The 21,158-nt window shown below is 42.8% G+C and overlaps 1 protein-coding gene across 2 annotated transcripts in view; it reads left to right on the top strand.

The window, feature by feature from the left end:
• cux2b (cut-like homeobox 2b) overlaps positions 1 to 21,158 on the top strand; it is a 305,195-nt gene that overhangs the window by 119,967 nt on the left and 164,070 nt on the right. For both annotated transcript variants that reach the window (XM_068054960.1, XM_068054959.1), the window contains exon 2: positions 19,889 to 19,999. In XM_068054960.1, the coding sequence (XP_067911061.1) occupies positions 19,889 to 19,999 (111 nt within the window). The remainder of the gene's footprint in view (positions 1 to 19,888; positions 20,000 to 21,158) is intronic.

Here is a 21,158-nt window from a genome sequence, read left to right as displayed (position 1 = left end):
AGGGGAACCCTGTCACGGTTCTGGGAGGGAGGGGAAAGGTTGAGGGTAGAGGTGCGGGAAATGGGCCTGACACGGTTGAGGGCCCTGTCAACCACAGTGGGGGGGGGGAATCCTCGGTTGAGGAAAAAGGAGGTCATATCAGAAGCACCGTCCTGGAAGGTAGCATCATCAGAACAGATGCGTCGGAGACGGAAAAACTGGGAGAATGGAATGGAGTCCTTACAGGAGGTAGGGTGTGAAGAAGTGTAGTCGTGGTAGTTGTGGGAGTCGGTGGGCTTATAATGGATATTAGTAGACAACCTATTCCCAGCGATGGATACAGGGAAGTCAGGGAAGGGAAGTGTCAGAGATGGACCATGTAAAGGTGAGAGAAGGGTGGAAATTGGAAGCAAAGTTGATAAAGTTTTCCAGTTCGGGATGGGAGCAGGAAACGGCATCGATACAGTCATCAATGTACCGGAAAAAGAGTTGGGGTAGGGGGCCTGAGTAGGACTGGAACAAAGAATGCTCGACATATCCCACAAAAAGACAGGCATAACTAGGACCCATGCTGGTACCCATAGCAACACCTTTTACTTGAAGGAAGTGCTTGGAATTGAAGGAGAAGTTGTTCAATGTGAGAACAAGTTCAGCCAGGCGGAAGAGGGTGGTGGTGGGTGGGGACTGGTTGGGCCTCTGTTCCAGGAAGAAGCGGAGAGCTCTCAAACCATCCTGGTGGGGGATGGAGGTGTAGAGAGATTGGACGTCCATAGTGGAGAGGAGGCGGTTGGGACCAGGAAACTGGAAATTGTCAAAATGACGTAGGGCGTCAGAAGAGTCACGGATGTAGGTGGGAAGAGACTGGACCAGGGGAGAAAAGATAGAGTCAAGATAGGAAGAAATAAGTTCAGTGGGGCAGGAGCAGGCGGACACAAGGGGTCTGCCGGGACAGATCCGTTTGTGGATTTTGGGAAGGAGGTAGAAGCGGGCTGTCCGGGGTTGCGGGACTATGAGGTTGGAAGCTGTAGGGGGAAGATCTCCAGAGGAGATGAGGTCAGTGGGGTCATGGTCCAGAGGGAGGTAGGAAGAAGTTTCTGTGAGTTGGCGTTGAGCTTCTGCAAGATAGAGGTCGGTACGCCATACAACAACAGCACCACCCTTGTCTGCAGGTTTGATGACCATGTCGGGGTTAGACCTGGGAGAACGGAGTGCCTCAAGTTCAGACGGGGACAGGTTAGAGTGAGTGAGGGGGGCAGAGAAATTGAGATGACCAATGTCTCGCCGACAGTTTTCAGTGAAGAGATCAAGAGTGGGTAAGAGGCCAGGGGGTGGGATCCAGGTAGAGGGAGAATGCTGGAGGCGGGTGAATGGGTCCGCTGGTCGGGGGGAGGACTCCTGGTCAGAGAAGTGAGCCCGGAGGCGATGGAAGAAGAGCTCAACGTCATGCTGAGCACAAAATTCATTGCGGTGGGGGCGTAAGGGGATAAAACTGAGACCTTTGAGTACAGAGTTTATCCAACCTCTCCTCATAGCTAATGCCCTCCAGACCAGGCAACATCCTGGGAAACCTCTTCTGTACTCTCTCCAAAGCCTCCACGTCCTTCTGGTAGTGTGGCGACCAGAATTGCACGCAATATTCTAAGTGTGGCCTACCTAAAGTTCTGTACAGCTGCAGCATGACTTGCCAATTTTCATACTCTATGCCCCGACCGATGAAGGCAAGCATGCTGTATGCCTTCTTGACTACCTTATCCACCTGCGTTGCCACTTTCAGTGACCTGTGAACCTGTACGCCCAGATCTCTCTGCTTGTCATTACTCCTAAGGGTTCTGCCATTTACTGTATACCTCCCATCTGTATTAGATCTTCCAAAATGCATTACCTCACATGTGTCCGGATTAAACTCCATCTGCCATTTCTCCGCCCAAGTCTCCAACCGATCTATATCCTGCTGTATCCTCTGACAATCCACATCACTATCCGCAACTCCACCAACCTTTGTGTCATCCGTAAACTTGCTAATCAGACCTGCTACATTTTCCTCCAAATCATTTATATATACTACAAACAGCAAAGGTCCCAGCACTGATCCCTGCGGAACACCACTAGTCACAGCCCTCCATTCAGAAAAACACCCTTCCACTGCTACCCTCTGTCTTCTATGACCAAGCTAGTTCTGTATACATCTTGCCAGCTCACCTCTGATCCCGTGTGACTTCACCTTTTGTACCAGTCTGCCATGAGGGACCTTGTCAAAGCCTTTACTGAAGTCCATATAAACAACATCCACTGCCCTTCCTTCATCAATCATCTTCGTCACTTCCTCAAAAAACCCAATCATTCAAAAGAGGGCAAGATGAGTTCCTGTGAGTGGAAGGTATCGCGAAGGTTATCAGGGATAGTGGTGCCAGTCGCTGTGATTTCCTGGAGCTTGTTAAATGCCTGTGGGAATTGGAGAGCAATTTTGCCAGCAGTGTTCCTAATTTGGCCGAAGGGGTTTTATCTGCCTTTTTGTTCTTCTCTGAGGAAATTGTATGAATTTGGGTGGGATTGTGGAGGGGGAGATAGGATTGAATTGATGGTGTGTGTAGGTTGTACCATGTTGGGACATGCCATGCTTGATGGACCAACTGGTCTTTTGTCCTTTTCATACATTTGTATGACTGATGAAAACTGAACTGCTGATAAGAGAAAGAAGAAACTGTTTGCAGTTATATATAGTGTCTCCCATGATCTCAGGACATAGTAAAACACTTCACAGCCACTGAAGTATTTTTAGTCAGTGTCATAATGTAGGGCAATAAATATGGGGATCAGTTTGTACACAGCAAGCTCCTACAAACAGCAGTGTGATCATGACCAGATAATCTGCTTTATTGATGTTTGTTAAGCCAAGGAGATCTTGGTGCTCAGGTTGTGTTAATATTAGTTAAGTCACTGGGAGAACTCCCCTGTGCTTCTTTGAATAGTGTCATGGGGCCTTTTATAGCCACCTGAGAGAGCAAACAGGGCCTTCATTTGATATCGCATCTAAAAGATGGCATTTCTGACATTGCAGCACTCCCTCAGTCCTGTACTGAAGTGTCAATCTGGATTGTGTGCTCAAGTTTTGGAGGGGGGCTTGAACCCACAGCCTTCCGACTGAGAGCTGAGGGTGCTAACAAGACTAACACCTGGAGAAAGCATGGAAAAATAAAATGTAGAAATCCCCACAGCCATGTTGTCATATCAGAGCAGACAAATTAGAACGCTGCTGCTCCAAATTAAAAGAGAACATTCTGATGACCAAGCAATTTTTAAGAGATTGTTACCTAATTTGCCAACTTAAATCCCCTTGGATGCTTTTCCCACATATATTTTAGTAGTTAATTTAAAAATTTTTTTTATTGGATACCTTCCAAAAAGCTAGGCTTAATTTATTTACTGCTATGATATCCACAGTCAGACACTTGGGTATGCACAGTTTGCATTTCTACCATTAGCTTTCAGTCAGGCCAGCTTACCTTCTGGTTGGTAGAGGATTGAGAGTATGGTGTCTTCTTTTTGGAGATGGTGATTCATTGTGTGCACCTGCATTTATAACAATTTATTATATTTGCCTATTTATTGCAGCTGAATATATTTTATGAACCCACTGAAAAACCTTGTCTTAATTGCAGAATGATATAATTCACTGTTTTATGATAAGGTAGCACACTTCAAGGAATAAAGGCTGAAAGTGTATAAATGGAGTCAAGCCCTTTACTTAACCATCCATACAGTTACTTTTGGGGAAATATAACCTCATTAAAATTTTATAGAGCAGATCTTTATTAGATTGTAGCTACCTAAAGTGAGGCAATTAGGAACTTTTTAAAATTAAAAATACTGACTCAGATAATTTAGCTTCTCGGCCTTTGTAGTGAGCTTATCCTTGGCGTTTAGGTGCTCTTTGCTGAGAAAAGGACACCTTAAGGTTGTAATTACTCAAACTAGCAAGGTGAAATCGTGAAAGGATATTCTGCTTTCAGCAAGAAAAATAAATGAAACCCGGATAGTTGACTCTGTTCAAAATCTTTCATAAATCACACTGGTCAAAAACCCACAGGAGTCAAGGTTGGTATTGGGATAATAGCTTCAGTTACATTGCTAAAAGTTGAAAGATCCATAGCCCAAGGATTTGGATACATTGTGGGGCAACTGTCTTTTAGTTGGCTCTGAAATTCGATGTTCTCTACATCTGCTGATCTTAGTAAGAACCCTACAGGGCATCCTCCATTTATATGGAAATTTATTGGGGAGGGTGGCTGTTGGAACAAGTAATTACAAAATATGATCCCACCAGGGAAATTATCAAGCACCTTCCTGACCAGGAGCACATTAGTTTCGAAAAGGGAACATTTTAGGAGTTTACAAGAGGTAATAACTTTAATTGCAATATTAAAGTCAGTATAATTAAGCCACTAGTATTATGCAGTGTGAAATATTCCTCCCTAAAAGGACGGTGCTTGATAATTTCCCTGGATAGATCAGTTGGGAGCTACCTTTAATCGTTTTAACACAATTCCTACATAGACTGAACAGGAAATAAAAAAAAATCTAGCTCTGAACCAGTGACATGGCAATCAGTGCTGGCTTTAGCAAACAGGCTGTACAAGCTTTCCTCTGTCTGGCTTAGTCGAGCTTTTCCACTTTAATGCAATGTCTGTCATCTGGGCTTTGCAGAGTCCTTTCTACTAATGATTACTTTGTAAAGTAAGGAGGCCGTTAAAAGTTAATGATGTGGAACACACGGCAGGGAGGAGGTGGAAGAAGTACTTGCTTCCTTCTACAAATTCTTTTTCCTTTAATTTTGCCACTTCTAACGGTAATAAATCAAGCACTAAGGGGTCACCAGTTGCCCATTTATTTTGAATTGCTTGGTACTTTCAATAGACACTTTGTCCTGAAAAGAAAGCTGAAAGCACAAGGAGCAGTGAAAGCTTTAAACAATCTGCCGTCCCTTTTTGGATCAGCCAGTGTTCTTCCTAATGGTTTAATAAACTTAGTCAAGTCCAAGCTGTGGGTCTATTTTCTGAAGTATTAAATCATTTAAAAAAAATCATTCTTGGGTTGTGGGTGTTGCTGGCTAGGCCAGCATTTATTACCCATCCCTAATTGCCCTTGAGAAGGTGGTGGTGAGCTGCCTTTTTGAACCGCTGCAGTCCATGTGGGGTAGATACACCCACTGTGCTGTTAGGAGTTCCAGGATTCTGACCCGGTGACGATGAAGGAATAATGATAGCATTCAAACTCAGAATGCTGTGTGGCTTGGAAGGGAACTTGGAGGTGTTATTGTTCCCATGTGCCTACTGCCCATCTTCTTCTTCTAGGTTGTGGAGGTCGTGGGTTGGAAGGTACTGTCGAAGACTGTGAGTTGCTGCAGCGCATCTTGTAGATGGTACACACGGCTGTCACTGTGCCGGTGGTGAAAGGAGTGAATGTTTAAGGTAGTGCATAGGGTGCCAATCAACTGGGCTGCTTTTTCTTGGATGGTGTCAAGCTTCTTGACTATTGTTGGAGCTGCACTCATCCAGGCAAGTGTGAAGCATTTCAACACATTCCTGACTTATGCCTTGTAGATGGTGGACAGGCTTTTGGGAGATGGGAGGTAAGTCATTCATCACAGAATGCCCAGCCTCTGACCTACTCTTGTAGCCACAGTATTTGTGTGGTGGTCCAGTTAAGTTTCTGGTCAATGGTGACCCTCAGGATGTTGATGGTGAGACTTTCATCGATGGTAATGCTGTTAAATGTCAAAAGGAAGTGGTTAGACTTTCTCCTGTTGGAGAGGGTCGTCACCTGACACTTATGTGCCGTGAACGTAACTTGCCACTTAACAGCCCAAGCCTGAATGTTGTCCAGGTCTTGCTGCTTGCGGGTATGGGCTGCTTCATTAACAGAGGAGTTGCGAATGGAACTGAACACTGCAATCATCAACGAACATACCCACTTCTGGCCTTATGATGGAGGGAAGGTCATTGATGAAGCAGCTGAGGATGGTTGGATATGAACACTGACCTGAGGAACTCCTGCAGCAATGTCCTGGGGCTGAGATTAGCCTCCAACAAGCACAACCATCTTCCTATGTGCTAGGTGTGACTCCAGACAGTGGATTGTGTTCTATCTGATTCCCATTGACTTCAATTTTACTAGGGCTCCTTGATGCCATGCTTGGTCAAATTCTGCCTTGATGTCAAGGGTAGTCATTCTCACCTCACCTCTGGAATTCAGCTCTTTTGTCCATGTTTGGACCAAGGCTGTAATGAGGTCAAGAGCCAAGCCATTCTGGCAGAACCCAAACTGAGTATTGTCAACAGGTTATTGATATGTAAGTGCCGCTTGATAGCACTGTTAACAACGCCTTCCCTCACTTTGCTGATGGTTGAGAGTAGACTGCTGGGGCGGTAATTAGCTGGATTGGAATCGTCCTTTTTGCACACTGGGCATATCTGGCCAATTTTCCACTTTGGATAGATGCCAGTGTTACAGCTGTACTGGAGCAGCTTAGTTAGTGGCACATCTAGTTCTGCAGCATAAGTCTTCAGCACTACAGTTGCATGTTATCGGGGCCCACAGTCTTTTCTGTGTCTAGTGTGCTCAGCCATTTTTTGATATCATGTGGAGTGAATTGAATTGCTGAAGACTGACTTCTGTGAGACTGGGGACCTCAGGAGGATGCCAGCATGGATCATCCATTCGGCAATTCTGGCTGAAGGTGGTTGCAAATGTTTCAGCCTTGTCTTTCGCACTGGTGTACTGGACTTCCCCCATCATTGAGGATGGGGATGTTCATAGAACCACTTCCACCCATTAGTTGTTTAATTGTCCACAAACATTCATGACTGGATGTGGCAAGACTGCAGAGCTCTGATCTGATTCATTGGCTGTGGGAATGCGTAGCTCTGTTTATAGCATTCATGTAGTCCTGTGTTGTAGCTTCACCAGGTTGGCAGGTACGTCTTTCATTTTTACATATGCCTGATGCTGCTCTTGGTATGCTGTCCTACACTCCTCATTGTACCAGGATTGATCCGCTGGCTTGATGGTAATGGTAGAGCGAGGGATATGCTGGACCATGAGATTACGGATTGTGGATGAATACAATTCTGATGCTGCTGACGGCGCACAGTGCCTCATGGAGGTTTAGTTTATAGCTCCGAGATCTGTTGAGTCTATCTCATATAGTACGGTGGTAGTGCCACACAACACAATGGAGGGTGTCCTCAGTGTGAAGACAGACAGGACGTTGTCTGCACAAGGATCGTGCAGTGGTCGTTCCTATGAATAATGTCATGGACAGATGCAGGTGCAACATACGAACATATGAATTAGGAGCAAAAGTAGACCATTCAGCCCCTTGGGTCTGCTCCGCCATTCAATAAGATCATGGATGATCTTTTTGTGCCTCAAATTACACACTCCCATCTACCCCCAATTATCTTTGATTCCCTTACCTAACAAGAATCTGTCTATCTCCACCTTAAAAATATTCAGTGACCCCGCCTCCACCGCCTTCAGAGGCAGAGAGTTTCAAAGTCGCACAATTCTCTGAGAAAACATTTCATCTCTGTCCTAAAAGGGCGACCCCTAATTTTAAAGCACTGCCCCCTAGTTCTGGACTCGCCTCCAAGAGCAAACATGCTTTACACATCCACCTTGTTAAGACCGTTCAGGATCTTATATACTTCAATCAAGTCTTCCCTCACTCTTCCAAACTCCAGTGAAAATAAGCTCAGTCTGTCCAACCTTTTCTCATAAGACAAACCACTCATTCCAGGAATCAATCTAGTAAACCTCCTCTGAAACCCCTCCAATGCATTTACATCCTTCCTTAAATAAGGAGACCAAAACTGCACACAGTATTCGAGATGTGGTCTCACCAATACCCTATTATAACTGAAGCATAACATCCTTACTTTTATTTTCAATTCCTTTCGTAATAAAGGATAGCATTCCATTAGCCTTCTTTATTACTTGATGTACCTGCAAACTAACCTTTTCTGACTCATGCACTAGAGCACCTAGATCCCTCAGCAGCTCGGCATTCTGCAGTCGTTCTCTGTGTAAGTAATTCTCTGCTTTTTTATTCTTCCTGCCAAAGTGAACAACTTCACATTTTCCCACATTATACTCCATCTGTAAGATTTTTGCCAACTCACTCAACCTATCTATATTGGTCTGCAAGCTCCTTATGTCCTCTTCACAACATACTTTCCTACCTATCTTTGTGTCATCTGCAAATTTAGCTACCATGCCATCAGTCCCCTCATCTAAGTGATTGATATAAATTGTAAAAAGTTGAGGCCCCAGCACAGACCCCTGCAGGACTCGTCACATCCTATCAGTCAGAAAAGGACCCATTTATGCATACCCTGTTTTCTGCTAGCCAGCTAATCTTCTATCCATGCTAATTTATTACCCCCTACACCATGAGCTCCTACTTTGCTCAATAACCTTTTATGTGGCACCTTGTCAAATGCCTTCTGGAAATCCAGGTACAGTATGTCAAAGGGCTCCCCTTTATCCACGGCGCATGTTACTCCTTCAAAGAACTCCAATAAATTGGTTAAATATGATTTCCCTTTCACAAAACCATACTGACTATTCCCTATTACCTTGAGTTTTTCTAAGTGCCCAGCTATAGCCTCCTTAATGATCGATTCTAACACGTTCCCCATGACAGATGTCAAGCTAACTGGCCTATAGTTACCGGTTTTCTGTCTCCTCTCCTTCCTGAATAGAGGGGTTATATTTTCTATTTTCCAGTCTGATGGAACCTTTCCAGAATCCAGCAAATTTAGAAAAATTAACACCAACGCATCTACTACCTCATTAGCCAGCTCTTTTAAGACCCTAGGATGAAGCCCATCAGGAGCCAGGGACTTGTCAGTCCGCAGCTCCATCAGTTTGCTCAGTACTGTTACCCTGGTGATTGTAATTTCGCAAAGTTCCTCTCTTCCACCCACCTCCTGATTTACAGCTATTACTGGAAAGTTTTTTGTATCCTCTGTAGTGAAGACAGAAGCAAAATATTTGTTCATTCCATCCACCATTTCCTTATTATCTACAATGAACTCCCCATTCTCACTCTGTAGAGGACCAACCCTCACTTTACTTACTCTTTTCATTTTTAAATACCTGTAGAAACTCTTGTTATCTGTTTTTACATTTATAGCTAGCTTCCTCTCATACTTTAATTTCTTTCTCCTGATTAACCTTTTAGTCATTCTTTGCTGCTCTTTATATTCTGACCAAACATCGGACCTGCCACTCATCTTTGCACAATTATATGCTTTTTCCTTAAGTTTGATGCTTTCCTTAACTTCTTTTAGTTAACCAAGTATGGTGGGACCTCTCTTTAGAAATTTTATTTGTAGTAGGAATACACTTATTCTGAGTATTCTGAAATATCCCCTTAAATGTTTGCCACTGCTTCTCTATCCTAGCCTAGTAACCCAGTTCACTTCAGCTAGCTCAGCTTTCTTGCCCACATAGTTGCCCTTATTCAAGTTTAAAATGTTAGTCTTAGACCCACTCTTCTTTCTTTCAAACTGGATGTAAAATTCAATCATATTGTGGTCGCTGCTATCTAGAGGTGCCTTTACTGTGAGGTTATTAATTAATCCTGTCACATTACACAATACCAAGTCTAATATAACCTGCTCTCTGGTTCCAGAATGTGCTGCTCCAAGAAACTATCTCGAAAGCATTCTATGAACTCCTCATCCAGGCTACTATTGCCAATTTGATTTTTCCAGTTTATATGTAGATTAAAATCACCCATGATTATTGCCGTCCCTTTATCACAAGTACCCAATATTTCTTCTTGTATACTTTGTCCTACATTGTGATTACTGTTAGGGGGCCTGTAGACCACTCCCACTAGTGACTTCTTTCCCCTACTATTCCTCATCTCCACCCAAACCAATTCTACATCCTGATCTCCTGAACCAAGGTCATCTCTAACTATTGCACCGATGCCATCAGGTAGATTGGTGAGGATGAAGTGAAATAGATCTTTTGCTTGTGTTGTTTCTCCACCTGCCACAGGCCCAATCTGGCAGCTATGTCCCTCAGGACTCATTTCAACTATGTCAGCAGTGGTGCTACCGAGCCACTCTTGGTGATGGACAATGAAGACACCCTCCACCCAGAGTACACGTTGTGTCCTTGATCCCTCAGTGCTTCTTCCAAGTGGTATTCAACATGAAGAACGTGATTCATCAGCTGAGGGAGGGCAGTAGGTGGGAAACAACAGGAAGTTTCCTAGCCCATGTGTGACCTGATGCCATGTGACTTCAGAGGGTCTGGAGTCAATGTTGAGTACTGTAAGGGTCAATCCCCCCTGTCTGTATACCACTGGGCCACCACCTCCGGTGGGGCTGTCTTTCTGGTGGGACAGGACATACCCAGGGATGGTGGTGACGTTATAAACACAATGGGCTGGAAATACTCAGCAGGTCAGACAGCATCTGTGGAGAGAGAAACAGAATTCATGTTTCAGATCAATGACCGTTCGTCAGATTTCTAGCATCAGCGGTATTTTACTTTTATTATGGTGATGTTGGAGTTTAGGACGTTGGCTGAAAGGTATGATTCTGTACTATGGCTGTATCAGGTTGTTACTTGACTAACTTTTGGGGCAGATCACCCAAATTTGACAAGTCCCAAGATGTTAGTGAGTCCGACTGGGCTGGGGGTGCCTTTATTGTGTCTGAATCCGATGACTCGATTGATGCTGGGTCTTCTATCTGGTTTTATTTTTATAGTTTTTCGTAGCAGTTTGATTTAACTGTGTGGATTTTTAGGCCATTTCACAGGGCAGTTAGGAATGAACCACATTGCTGTGAGTCTGGAATCACATATTGGCCAGACTGGGTAAGCATGGCAAATCTCCTTCCCTAAAAGGGATTAGTGAACCAGATAGGTTTTTGCGACAGTTTCATGGTCAACATTACTGCTGCTAGCTTTTTATTCAAGGTTTACGTAATTAACTGAATTTAAATTTTTCAGCTGCCGTCGTGGGATTTGAACTTGTGTCTCCAGATCATTATTCCAGATCTCTGGATTACTTGTCCAGTATCATCATCACTATGCTCCCGTAGCCCCATATGTTAAGACATATATTTTGAAATTCCATCCTTTGATGCTGTTTTCATGGACAGTCTTTAGATTTGTTTATGGTTTAAGACCAGTAGATTCAAAAAAGTAAAAGCAAAATCCACAAACGGGACTGTCCCTGCAGACCCATTGTGTCAGCCTGCTCCTGCCCCACTGAACTTATTTCTTCCTATCTTGACTCTATCTTTTCTCCGCTGGTCCAGTCTCTTCCCACCTACATCCGTGATTCTTCTGACGCCCTACGTCATTTTGATAATTTCCAGTTTCCTGGTCCCAACCGCCTCCTCTTCACTATGGACGTCCAATCGCTCTACACCTCCATCCCCCACCAGGATGGTTTGAGGGCTCTCCACTTCTTCCTTGAACAGAGGCCCAACCAGTCCCCATCCACCACCACCCTCCTCCGCCTGGCTGAACTTGTTCTCACATTGAACAACTTCTCCTTCAACTCCACGCACTTCCTTCAAGTAAAAGGTGTCGCATGGGTCCTAGTTATGCTTGTCTTTTTGTGGGATATGTCGAGCATTCTTTGTTCCAGTCCTACTCAGGCCCCCTCCCCCAACTCTTTTTCCGGTACATTGATGACTGTATCGGTGCCGTTTCCTGCTCCCGCCCCGAACTGGAAAACTTTATCAACTTTGCTTCCAATTTCCACCTTTCTCTCACCTTTACATGGTCCATCTCTGACACTTCCCTTCCCTTCCTCGACTTCTCTGTCTCCATCTCTGGGGATAATTTGTCTACTAATATCCATTATAAGCCCACCGACTCCCACAGCTACCTCGACTACACTTCTTCACACCCTACCTCCTGTAAATACTCCATTCCATTCTCCCTGTTTCTCCGTCTCCGACGCATCTGCTCTGATGATGCTACCTTCCATGACGGTGCTTCTGATATGACCTCCTTTTTCCTCAACCGAGGATTTCCCCCCACTGTGGTTGACAGGGCCCTCAACCGTGTCCGGCCCATTCCCCGCACCTCTACCCTCACCCCTTCCCCTCCCTCCCAGAACCGTGACAGGGTTCCCCTTGTCCTCACTTTTCACCCCACCAGCCTCCATATCCAAAGGATCATCCTCCGCCATTTCCGCCACCTCCAGCGTGATGCCACTACCAGTCGCATCTTCCCCTCCCTTCCCCTGTCAGCATTCCGAAGGGATTGTTCCCTCCGTGACACCCTGGTCCACTACTCCATTACCCCCACCACCTCGTCCCCATCCCAGGGCACCTTCCCCTGCAATCGCAGGAGGTGTAATACCTGCCCATTTACCTCCTCTCTCCTCACTATCCCAGGCCCCAAACACTCCTTTCAGGTGAAGCAGCGATTTACTTGTACTTCTTTCAATGTAGTATACTGTATTCGCTGCTCACAGTGTGGTCTCCTCTACATTGGGGAGACCAAGCGCAGACTGGGTGACCGCTTTGCGGAACATCTCCGCTCAGTCCGCAAGCAGGACCCTGAGCTTCCGGTTGCTTGCCATTTCAACACTCCCCCCTGCTCTCATGCTCACATCTCTGTCCTGGGATTGCTGCAGTGTTCCAGTGAACATCAACGCAAGCTCGAGGAACAGCATCTCATTTACCGATTAGGCACACTACAGCCTGCCGGACTGAACATTGAGTTCAATCATTTCAGAGCATGACAGCCCCCCATTTTACTTTCATTTTTAGTTCTTTTTTCTTTTTTTTTACATTCTTTTTTACATTTTTTACAATCCTTTTTCTTTTACATTTATTTCATTTCATCTTAGTTTGTTCAGTTTGCTTACCCACTGTTTTTGTTCAGGTTTGCACTTGCTGCTGTTCAATATTCAGTGTATTTACACCTAATCTGTACTAATGCTTTGTCTTTCAACACACCATTAACATATTGTTTGCCTTTGCTCCGTGACCTTTTGATCAGCTATGTGGCCTGGTCCAATCCAGACCTCCTTTGTTATCTCTTGCCCCACCCCCACCTCACTTGCTTATAACCTGTGACTTTTCTAATATTTGTCAGTTCCGATGAAGGGTCACTGACCCGAAACGTTAACTCTGCTTCTCTTTCCACAGATGCTGCCAGACCTGCTGAGTGGTTCCAGCGTTTCTTGTTTTTATTTCAGATTCAAAAAAGTAATTGTTTGAAGCTTCTTATGTGTTCTGTATAAATAGTCAGAATTTCAATGTCATTCAAAATTGGTAAACCCTTCATTGCAGACTTACTTACTCGCTGTTAAGTGGACTTACAGCTATTGTTTCATGTATTTTTTTCCTGTGTCTTTCTCACAATGTGTCTTTACAGAATCACAGAATTGTTACAGCACAGAAAGAGACCATTCGGCCCATCATGTCTGCACCGGCTCTCCGAAAGAACATTTACCTATTGCCATTCCCCTGCCTTCTTCTCTTGGCCTGCACATTCTTCCTTTTCAGATAACAATCCAATTCCCTCTTGAATGCCTCGATTGAATCTGCCTTCACCCCACTCTCAGGTAGTGCATTCCAGACCTTAATCACTCACTGCTTGAAACAATTTTTCCTCATGTCACTATTTCTTCTTTTGCCAGATACCTTAAATCTGTGTCCTCTTGTTCTTTAGGTCATTAGGGATGGACATTGACCTTCCCTCACTTCTTGAAAGCCATGATGCTTTTTCCAGGGGCACCAGTATCCCTCTGTACCTCATCCAAGTGGCCATGCTTTGTATGATGCTATAAGGGGACTTTGTGGACTGTTTAGCTGCGTGACATTAAGGCTGAAGAGCCTCCTATAAATTTTAAATCTATGTTCCCTTCAATTTGTGTATATACCTGGTTATTGACATGATAGATGCTGGTGTGTTCTGATTTCGGATTTATCCACCAATAGCCCTTCCCAAACCACAGGGCACATCAGCAAATAAAAAAATAACGCCCACGAGACTGAGTTGTCTGGGTTTCAAAGGCCAGATTTCTAATGCTCGGAGCCAGGACTGACCCTTGGGCTACAGGTGAAGCAACCCTGCTGCTGAATATCGGTGATGGCAGGCCATTTGACCATGGGAGTGGCTGAATAAATTAAAATCTGTTCTCGTTGCCTGTGATTTGGAATTTTTATCTCTGCTGTAGGGATTATATTTTGCTATTACACCTATTTTTTCCATCAATATCGAACACCATTGAGCTTATATATGATCATTAAGTGAAATTGTTCTTTGGAAACACCTTTTCCATTTTAGAAAAGCAATAAGTTTGTACTGAATAATCCAATCCTGTGAAGATTCTCACTTTCTGCCATTGTTGAAGGTTCATTAAAAGCTGCTTCTGGTATCCGTACTGTTTGGTTTACATATATACAGATGCTCCTCACTATAACACCCTCTCATACCGTGATGTAATGCATCATATTAATGGCTCCTTCACTCAGTGACAAGTATATAAAATCACACAATTACGATTAACAGAGGCCTACTGTACATGCACAGATCCTTCATCCTGCCAGCCTGTGAAAGTGAGTTCTTGAGCGGTGGAGATGTGGAAGTAACAGCTTTGCGTTTAAATATATCTATACAAAGTCCTTTTGTAAGATTTTTTTTTACATTTTCTTATATAAAAGGCCTGAATCACTGTTGATATTGGACTATCTGACCTGTGAGGCGAAAAAACATTTTAGCGTTAGTTCTCTGCCACCACAAGGGAGAAACCTTTGTATTTAAATCACATAATTGAGGTTTTTTTAGCGCTGTTTCACATGTTTTGGGCATTTAGTACTGAATGTAAGCTGTTTACTTCTGTCTTTGATTGGAATAAATGTCCTACATGAACTAGGATGTTTAAAAAATATTCTCTTGAGAGCAATTTTATTCAAACTGGGGTAGTGAATGTAGATTGATTTTAAATTTCAATGATCTGTATAACAATGGTAGTCTGTTTAAGCCATTATTGGGCTTAAAACCCACATCTTATCAATAACCAATACCTCTTTTTTCCACCTCGGGGCATATCTGTGTACCACCGCCCCAATGCCGCTGAAACCCTTATCCATGCGTTTGCTACCTCTAGACTCCATTATTCCAGTGCCTTCCTTACTAGCCTTCTATCCTTCACATTCCATAAACTGCACTTTGCCACCAGCCTGTCTCCTGTTTCACAGTTCTGAACCTGCACCAATCTGCCCTCGCTAACCTACATAGGCTCCTTGTCCTACAGTGTCTTAAGTTTAAAATCTTCCTCCTTGTCTTCAAATCCTGTCACCGTCTTACCCCGCCCTATCTCTGCCAGCCTTCTGTCCTCTTCCACATCTTTCATTATTTGCCTTTTGTCCATTCCCCGATTGCTTTTGCTCCACTATTTGTAGCAAAGCCTTCAGCAACCAAGCCTCACTCTGTGGGCACCCATATTAAACCCCTCCTCTCTGCTTCTCTTTCCTTATTTTAAAACTCATTTTGACCCAGCTTTTGTCACCCCGTCTAAATCTCCCTCCTTTACCTGTTCCCCAACTAATTTCAATTTATGAACTGCCTTGGGATGATTTTAACATTACAAGTAAAATATAAATGCAAGTTGCTCTTGATGGTGTTGGACCCCTGACTTATTCTTTGAAAGAAGTGTTGTATAAATATTGGTTGATGTGATCTGATCTGGTTTCTTTTTGTCAACAACACCCCAAAGGAATATCTTGACACAAAATGCTTCTCTCAGACAGTGTGCCTTTCAGAAGTCTGCAGAAGCCCCAACCCAGAGAATGATCTAGGCTGATACTTCAGTGCAGTATTGAGGGAGTGCAGCACTGTCTGAGGCACTGTCTTTCAGATGACATATTAAACTGAGGCCATATCTGCCCTGTTAGTGAAGGAAAAAGATCCCATGGGAGTATTCAGAGAAGAAGATTGGGAAGTTCTCCCAAAGTCCTTGCCAACATTTATCCTTCAACTACCAAACACAGATCTGTCTGGTTATTTGTATCATTGCCGTTTGTGGATCGTGCTATGCACAGAATAGTTGCCATGTTTCTTTACAACAGTCACTAAACATGAAGATGCTTCATTGGCTGTGAAATGCATTGGGATATTCTGAGGTGATGAAAAGTTCTATATAAATGCAAGTGAAATATCATATTGCACCATATAACCATACCAGTACTCATCATTGCCTAAAGTTGTGCAGAATTACATTGGGGTTTGGTTTAAGTGCACCAGGTATGTACATGAAAGTTACATTCTGATTGATTTTTTTTTTCTATATCAGCGTGAAGGTTTACACTGAACTTTGCAACACCATGGCAGTATTTGATTTACTACAGAACAACTTTTAGAATAACAGGTCCTTTAATCAATCAAGTCCATTCCTAGTGGGAAGCAGTTTGTTCAAAATCTTTTGTAGTGCTGTTGGGTCTTATTGGTAAGCACGTTCCAGTATTTGTTTTTTTTTAGGTCATCACTGTTTGATGGAAACTGTAAGGAGGTCTGTGTAGGTTACCTGAATACAATCGGTTCCCTAGGTGGTCTGTTTATTGACACTCTAGATCTGGCTACTGTTCAAATTTGACTCAACTTTAGAAGGAAGAAGTGTGAAGTTAGTTTAAATTAACTGATTGAAATAGCCGACAACATATTCTGACATGCTGCCTTAGTCGAGGTGAGGCTGCCTTTGGGGTGGTCTGTCAGACAGAGTTTGCAGATACCATTTATTTGAGACGAGCACAAGAGCTTTGTCAGGGCAGAGCAGATGTTCATCTCATGTCTGTATATGCTATTTGATGAGAAATTTATTGCTGTTCTGCTGGGTTTGTGTACGTCTACTGTGGAGTCTATTAGACGGACGAATGGTTGGCAGAACGCCAGGAAATGCTGTTTTAGATGAAATCCGTGCGCCGGCTGCCGCCTTTGGAAGCAGCAAGAATGCATTTGCTAGGCTTGTCTGATTGGCTGATTGATTTTGTGTGATTGGATTTATTGATCAATATCCTTAAATTTGACATCATGGCTGGTGAACTAATCTTTAGGTGTTCAAGCCATCTTTGCATTGCAGAGAAGCAGAGCTGATAAGGAATGTCTGAATAGAATCTGGGCTTATCTTAATCATACAGTGTCCTGTGCTGCTTTGGCAGCATGTGCAGAACACAATCACTAGGCAGAATAGTGGAGATCTATAAATTGATGGAATCCAAAGCCTCCAGCATCGATTACCATTATAACAAACAGCAGTGCACGGAATGTCTGATTATTTTTAGACAAAGATTCTGTGCTCTCAGCAACAATTTTGCTGATGCTGTCACTGTGTCAGATATCTGCTGCTGATTGCAATTAGTTGCAGTACAAAAAGAAAGAATGTGGGGCTGTGAATGGGTTACCATTTATTTTCAGTAAGAACAAATAGCATTGTTTAGGCTTGTGCAGCCACCTTGTTAGTCAAAGTACTTGCCTGAAGTGGGAGGAGGTATTGCTCTTCATGAAGAGGGTTCTCATTCTGCTCTCCCCTCTTCTGAAGGCATCAATGTCTTGTTGGGTTATGGTTTATGGGTACCCATCACCCACGTACTTCATCCATGTGCTCATTCATCACTTGTGAGCCTCAATTGTTATTGTTAGTAGACAATTCCATTGTGGGGGGACATAGTCGGTGAATCCACCCTTGTCTTCACCTGATAGTCATATGTATACTTCCAGCAGGGCTTGTTGCATAATGATGAGAAGAAGGGAACAGAATTTTCTTTGCAACTTTCCATTCTAGGGATACTAAGGAACAGTTGTAGGTCCTTACAACCCTGGCTATGATCAGAAAACTCAGCATTCTGGAGGGATCAAGCCTTGAATTTGTTGGTCAGCTATTCATGGCAAAACTCATCGAGCCATTGGTCAAATCCCTGAAGAATTTTCTTTTGATATAGCTCACTCTTAATGCTGATTTTAATTTTTAATCTTCCAAGCTTACATCTCTATACCGTTTGCTCATTAATTCTTTTTAGTCATCTGATTTCCTGTCACTAATTATCTATAGTTGAATTCATTTCACACCTTGTAACTTCATACATAGCTTAATAGATGCATGGTGTGCGATGTTGCCATGGCATATAATGAACAGGCTTAAAACTTTCCTGTCAAGCTGTGTTTCTGGAGTATTGATGTTTGCAGGAAAGAGCTTCACATGTAGTAGGTAACCTGAATGTTGTCTTTAAAAAAAAAAAATCTTCCATCCAGCACCGTGCATAAGAGGCTAACATACTTCCTGTTTAACTGAATAATGCTGATTTTAGAAAATTGATCATTTTCTCATCTAAGCAGATGACTGTAAACACCCCTTAATTGTAACTGGAAGACTAATGTCATAAAACAGATCCTTCTCACTGATTTTTATATATTGAATATTTACAGATTTTCAATTGTATGTTTCTCAGAATGTTCACCTCAGAATTAACAGGAGGCATTGGTAAGACCAACACCTATAGTTGGGTCAGTTATCAATATAACTTCATTCATAATATTATTTGCCACTTCCTAGATAAAAAGATGGAAAGGAAACTTAACCATGTAGAAAGGCGGTTGACAGTTAAGACTTCAAAAATAAATTAGCTGAATTGTGATAAGTTGACATAAGAAGAATTACATTTTTAATATAGTTCCTGAAGCAATAGAAACATGAGGATATTTTACATTCACATTTCAAAGCAATTTACAGAAATTGGAAATACAGTATTTTACAACTGTTAAATTTCTATTGGTGACATAAAATGCCTTTTCTAATGATTGATTCCTTTGTTAAATTTGAAATTCACTTTGTTTCTGTGGTTTGAACTATCTAATCAGTCATATAATTCCTGATCCTACTGTGTTTAGCTGTTGATGCAAATGATAATGGAATATTTCAATATGTTATAAGTATTTTATAATGCCAGCATGCTTCAATATGGTGTACACAAGGGAACACAACAAAGAATTGAATGACATTTTCTTCGAATTGTGTGAAGTTGAAATTTATGAACTATTTTCATCTGAAAAGAGTTTTATACACATATTCGTGGGTTTCTGTGCTTTTGTTTTTTTTTCTTCTCACCCTCACACCCACCTTGCACGAATTTCCTCCCTTCTCCATTTCTCCTGCAAGTGTTGATTCCTTGTTGGGCTACCATTCAATGAGTGCCAGTTGCCCTCAGGTACCTCATTCAAGTGACCATTCCTCTTGCATGAATCTTTGTGTTGAGTATCAGCAAGTATTCAAGCCTGACCCTGTCCTCTTCTCACCTACACCCTTCCAACTGGGGTCACTGAATTTCAATCTGGAGCAGGAACCCTGATTGACTTTCTTCTCCCTAACCCAGGGGCACTGAGGCCAATTGTAGTACCTGTGCCACTGCCTGGGCTGAGATCGGTTGACTCAGCACAGATCGAGGATTGGACCTTTAGTTACTCATGGATTTAATCACCATGACCCATCGAGCAAGCTGAAAAAGGTAGTAAGTTTATTTAGAAAGTCTTGTTTAGGAATAATTTTTATATCTGATATATATTATACTTAAAAGTTACAGCGAGCCTGGCTTCAGTGATTTCAATTAACTTTAATCTTTGAAGCCCTTTTAACCTTTAGTAATTTTGAATAGTGGAAAATCTTTGCAGGTGAAGATAGATTATATAAAAAATCTGATTATCTAAAAGCCTTTCATTGACTTATGGCTCGTACTTTCATTCTGCTACTAATCCTTCTTGGCAGCTTGCAGTAGACAGCAGTTCCAACTTGGTGTGTGATAAACTTTTAAGCAGACTTTCGACCTCCTTAATAATAACTCACCTTCTCTCCTTATCTCATCTGCAGAAGGAGCTGAACTCGGTCGCATCAGAGCTAGCAGCTCGACAGGAAGAGAGCGAACAATCTCACAAGCATCTAATAGAACTGAGCCGAGAATTCAAAAGAAATGTACCAGAGGTACAGCATGCTATTCTTTTTTATGCTAACTAATCCTTTATATTTAAATAAGACTAAAATGGAATGGGAACTTTAATTTTAACTATATGTTTTGGAAAATCCCTGAAGTTGACTGGAGTATGTCTCCTGGTCAATCACCCTGGGTTTTCCTGAAAAAAGGGGAATCTGCTCTGTGGGTGGTTTGGTGACTTTATTCAGTGAGTAGCTGATCCAGGCAGTCAGGTAGGTCTTAGATTTGATTACCAATCATTGTGCAGTTCTCTGTTGGGGAGACAGTTAGCTTCAGTACTCCTGGGTTAGCGAGGGGAAAATCTGCCAAGATTGCTGCTTCTGATTGCTCCCGGCAACACCAGTGCAAGTGTGTGTATAAGGGCGACGGGTGAGAACAGGAAAAGGTTTTGCTGTAAATGCCTTCTCCACTTCTCCCCTCTTGCCCCTCGCCACCTCCATCCCCTCCCCGCCCCACCAATCAGTCAAAAGGGGAAAATTTACCCTTCATTCAAAAGGAAAAAATTTGTCAGTGTTAGCTTCACCTGCCAATGCCACTGCTATTGTGGATAAATAGCTTGTTAACACTTCAAAATTTATATTTTCCACTAACTTTTTAAATTGGACCCCTGGAAGGTATCCAATGCTTGGGATCAGTTAACAGCACAGACAGGGAATCGAACTCGACCTTCCTGTATGTTCCTATATGGCTCAGTTGCAATTGTCTTTACCAACTGACCTATTGAGAAGTTTGTGTTAAGAACCCAAACCCTTGTCCCCCTCCTTGTTAACATCCTGCAAAGAATGGTGCATATTGGGATAATAATTTACATTTTTAGGTGCATTCAGTTTAATCCTATTTATTTGGTGAGGGTCCACACTGTTGGTAATATCTTGAAAGGTGAAGTTTACAACCGAATGACGTGAAAGGCCATGTACAGGCTTGTTGTCATGGTCTTTGGAATGGATGACTTTTGTTGCCAGTTCAAACGAGCATCATTATGAGAGAAGTATTAGGAGTACAAGTGAGCTATAACTTTATGTCTGTTTAGTTTCAATCTATGGTAAAAGTACTGTGCTTCTAATATCCAATGGTCACCGGGACTGGAAGATAATTTCATCGCTCTTTCGGGAGATTATTTATTGCATCACTAAGGAATTGATGTTTCTA

This window comes from Heterodontus francisci, chromosome 23 (assembly GCF_036365525.1).
Source record: "Heterodontus francisci isolate sHetFra1 chromosome 23, sHetFra1.hap1, whole genome shotgun sequence".
Classification (NCBI taxonomy): domain Eukaryota; kingdom Metazoa; phylum Chordata; class Chondrichthyes; order Heterodontiformes; family Heterodontidae; genus Heterodontus; species Heterodontus francisci.
Note: the sequence above shows the minus strand (reverse complement) of the source record. Positions and strands in the feature narration are given on the sequence as shown.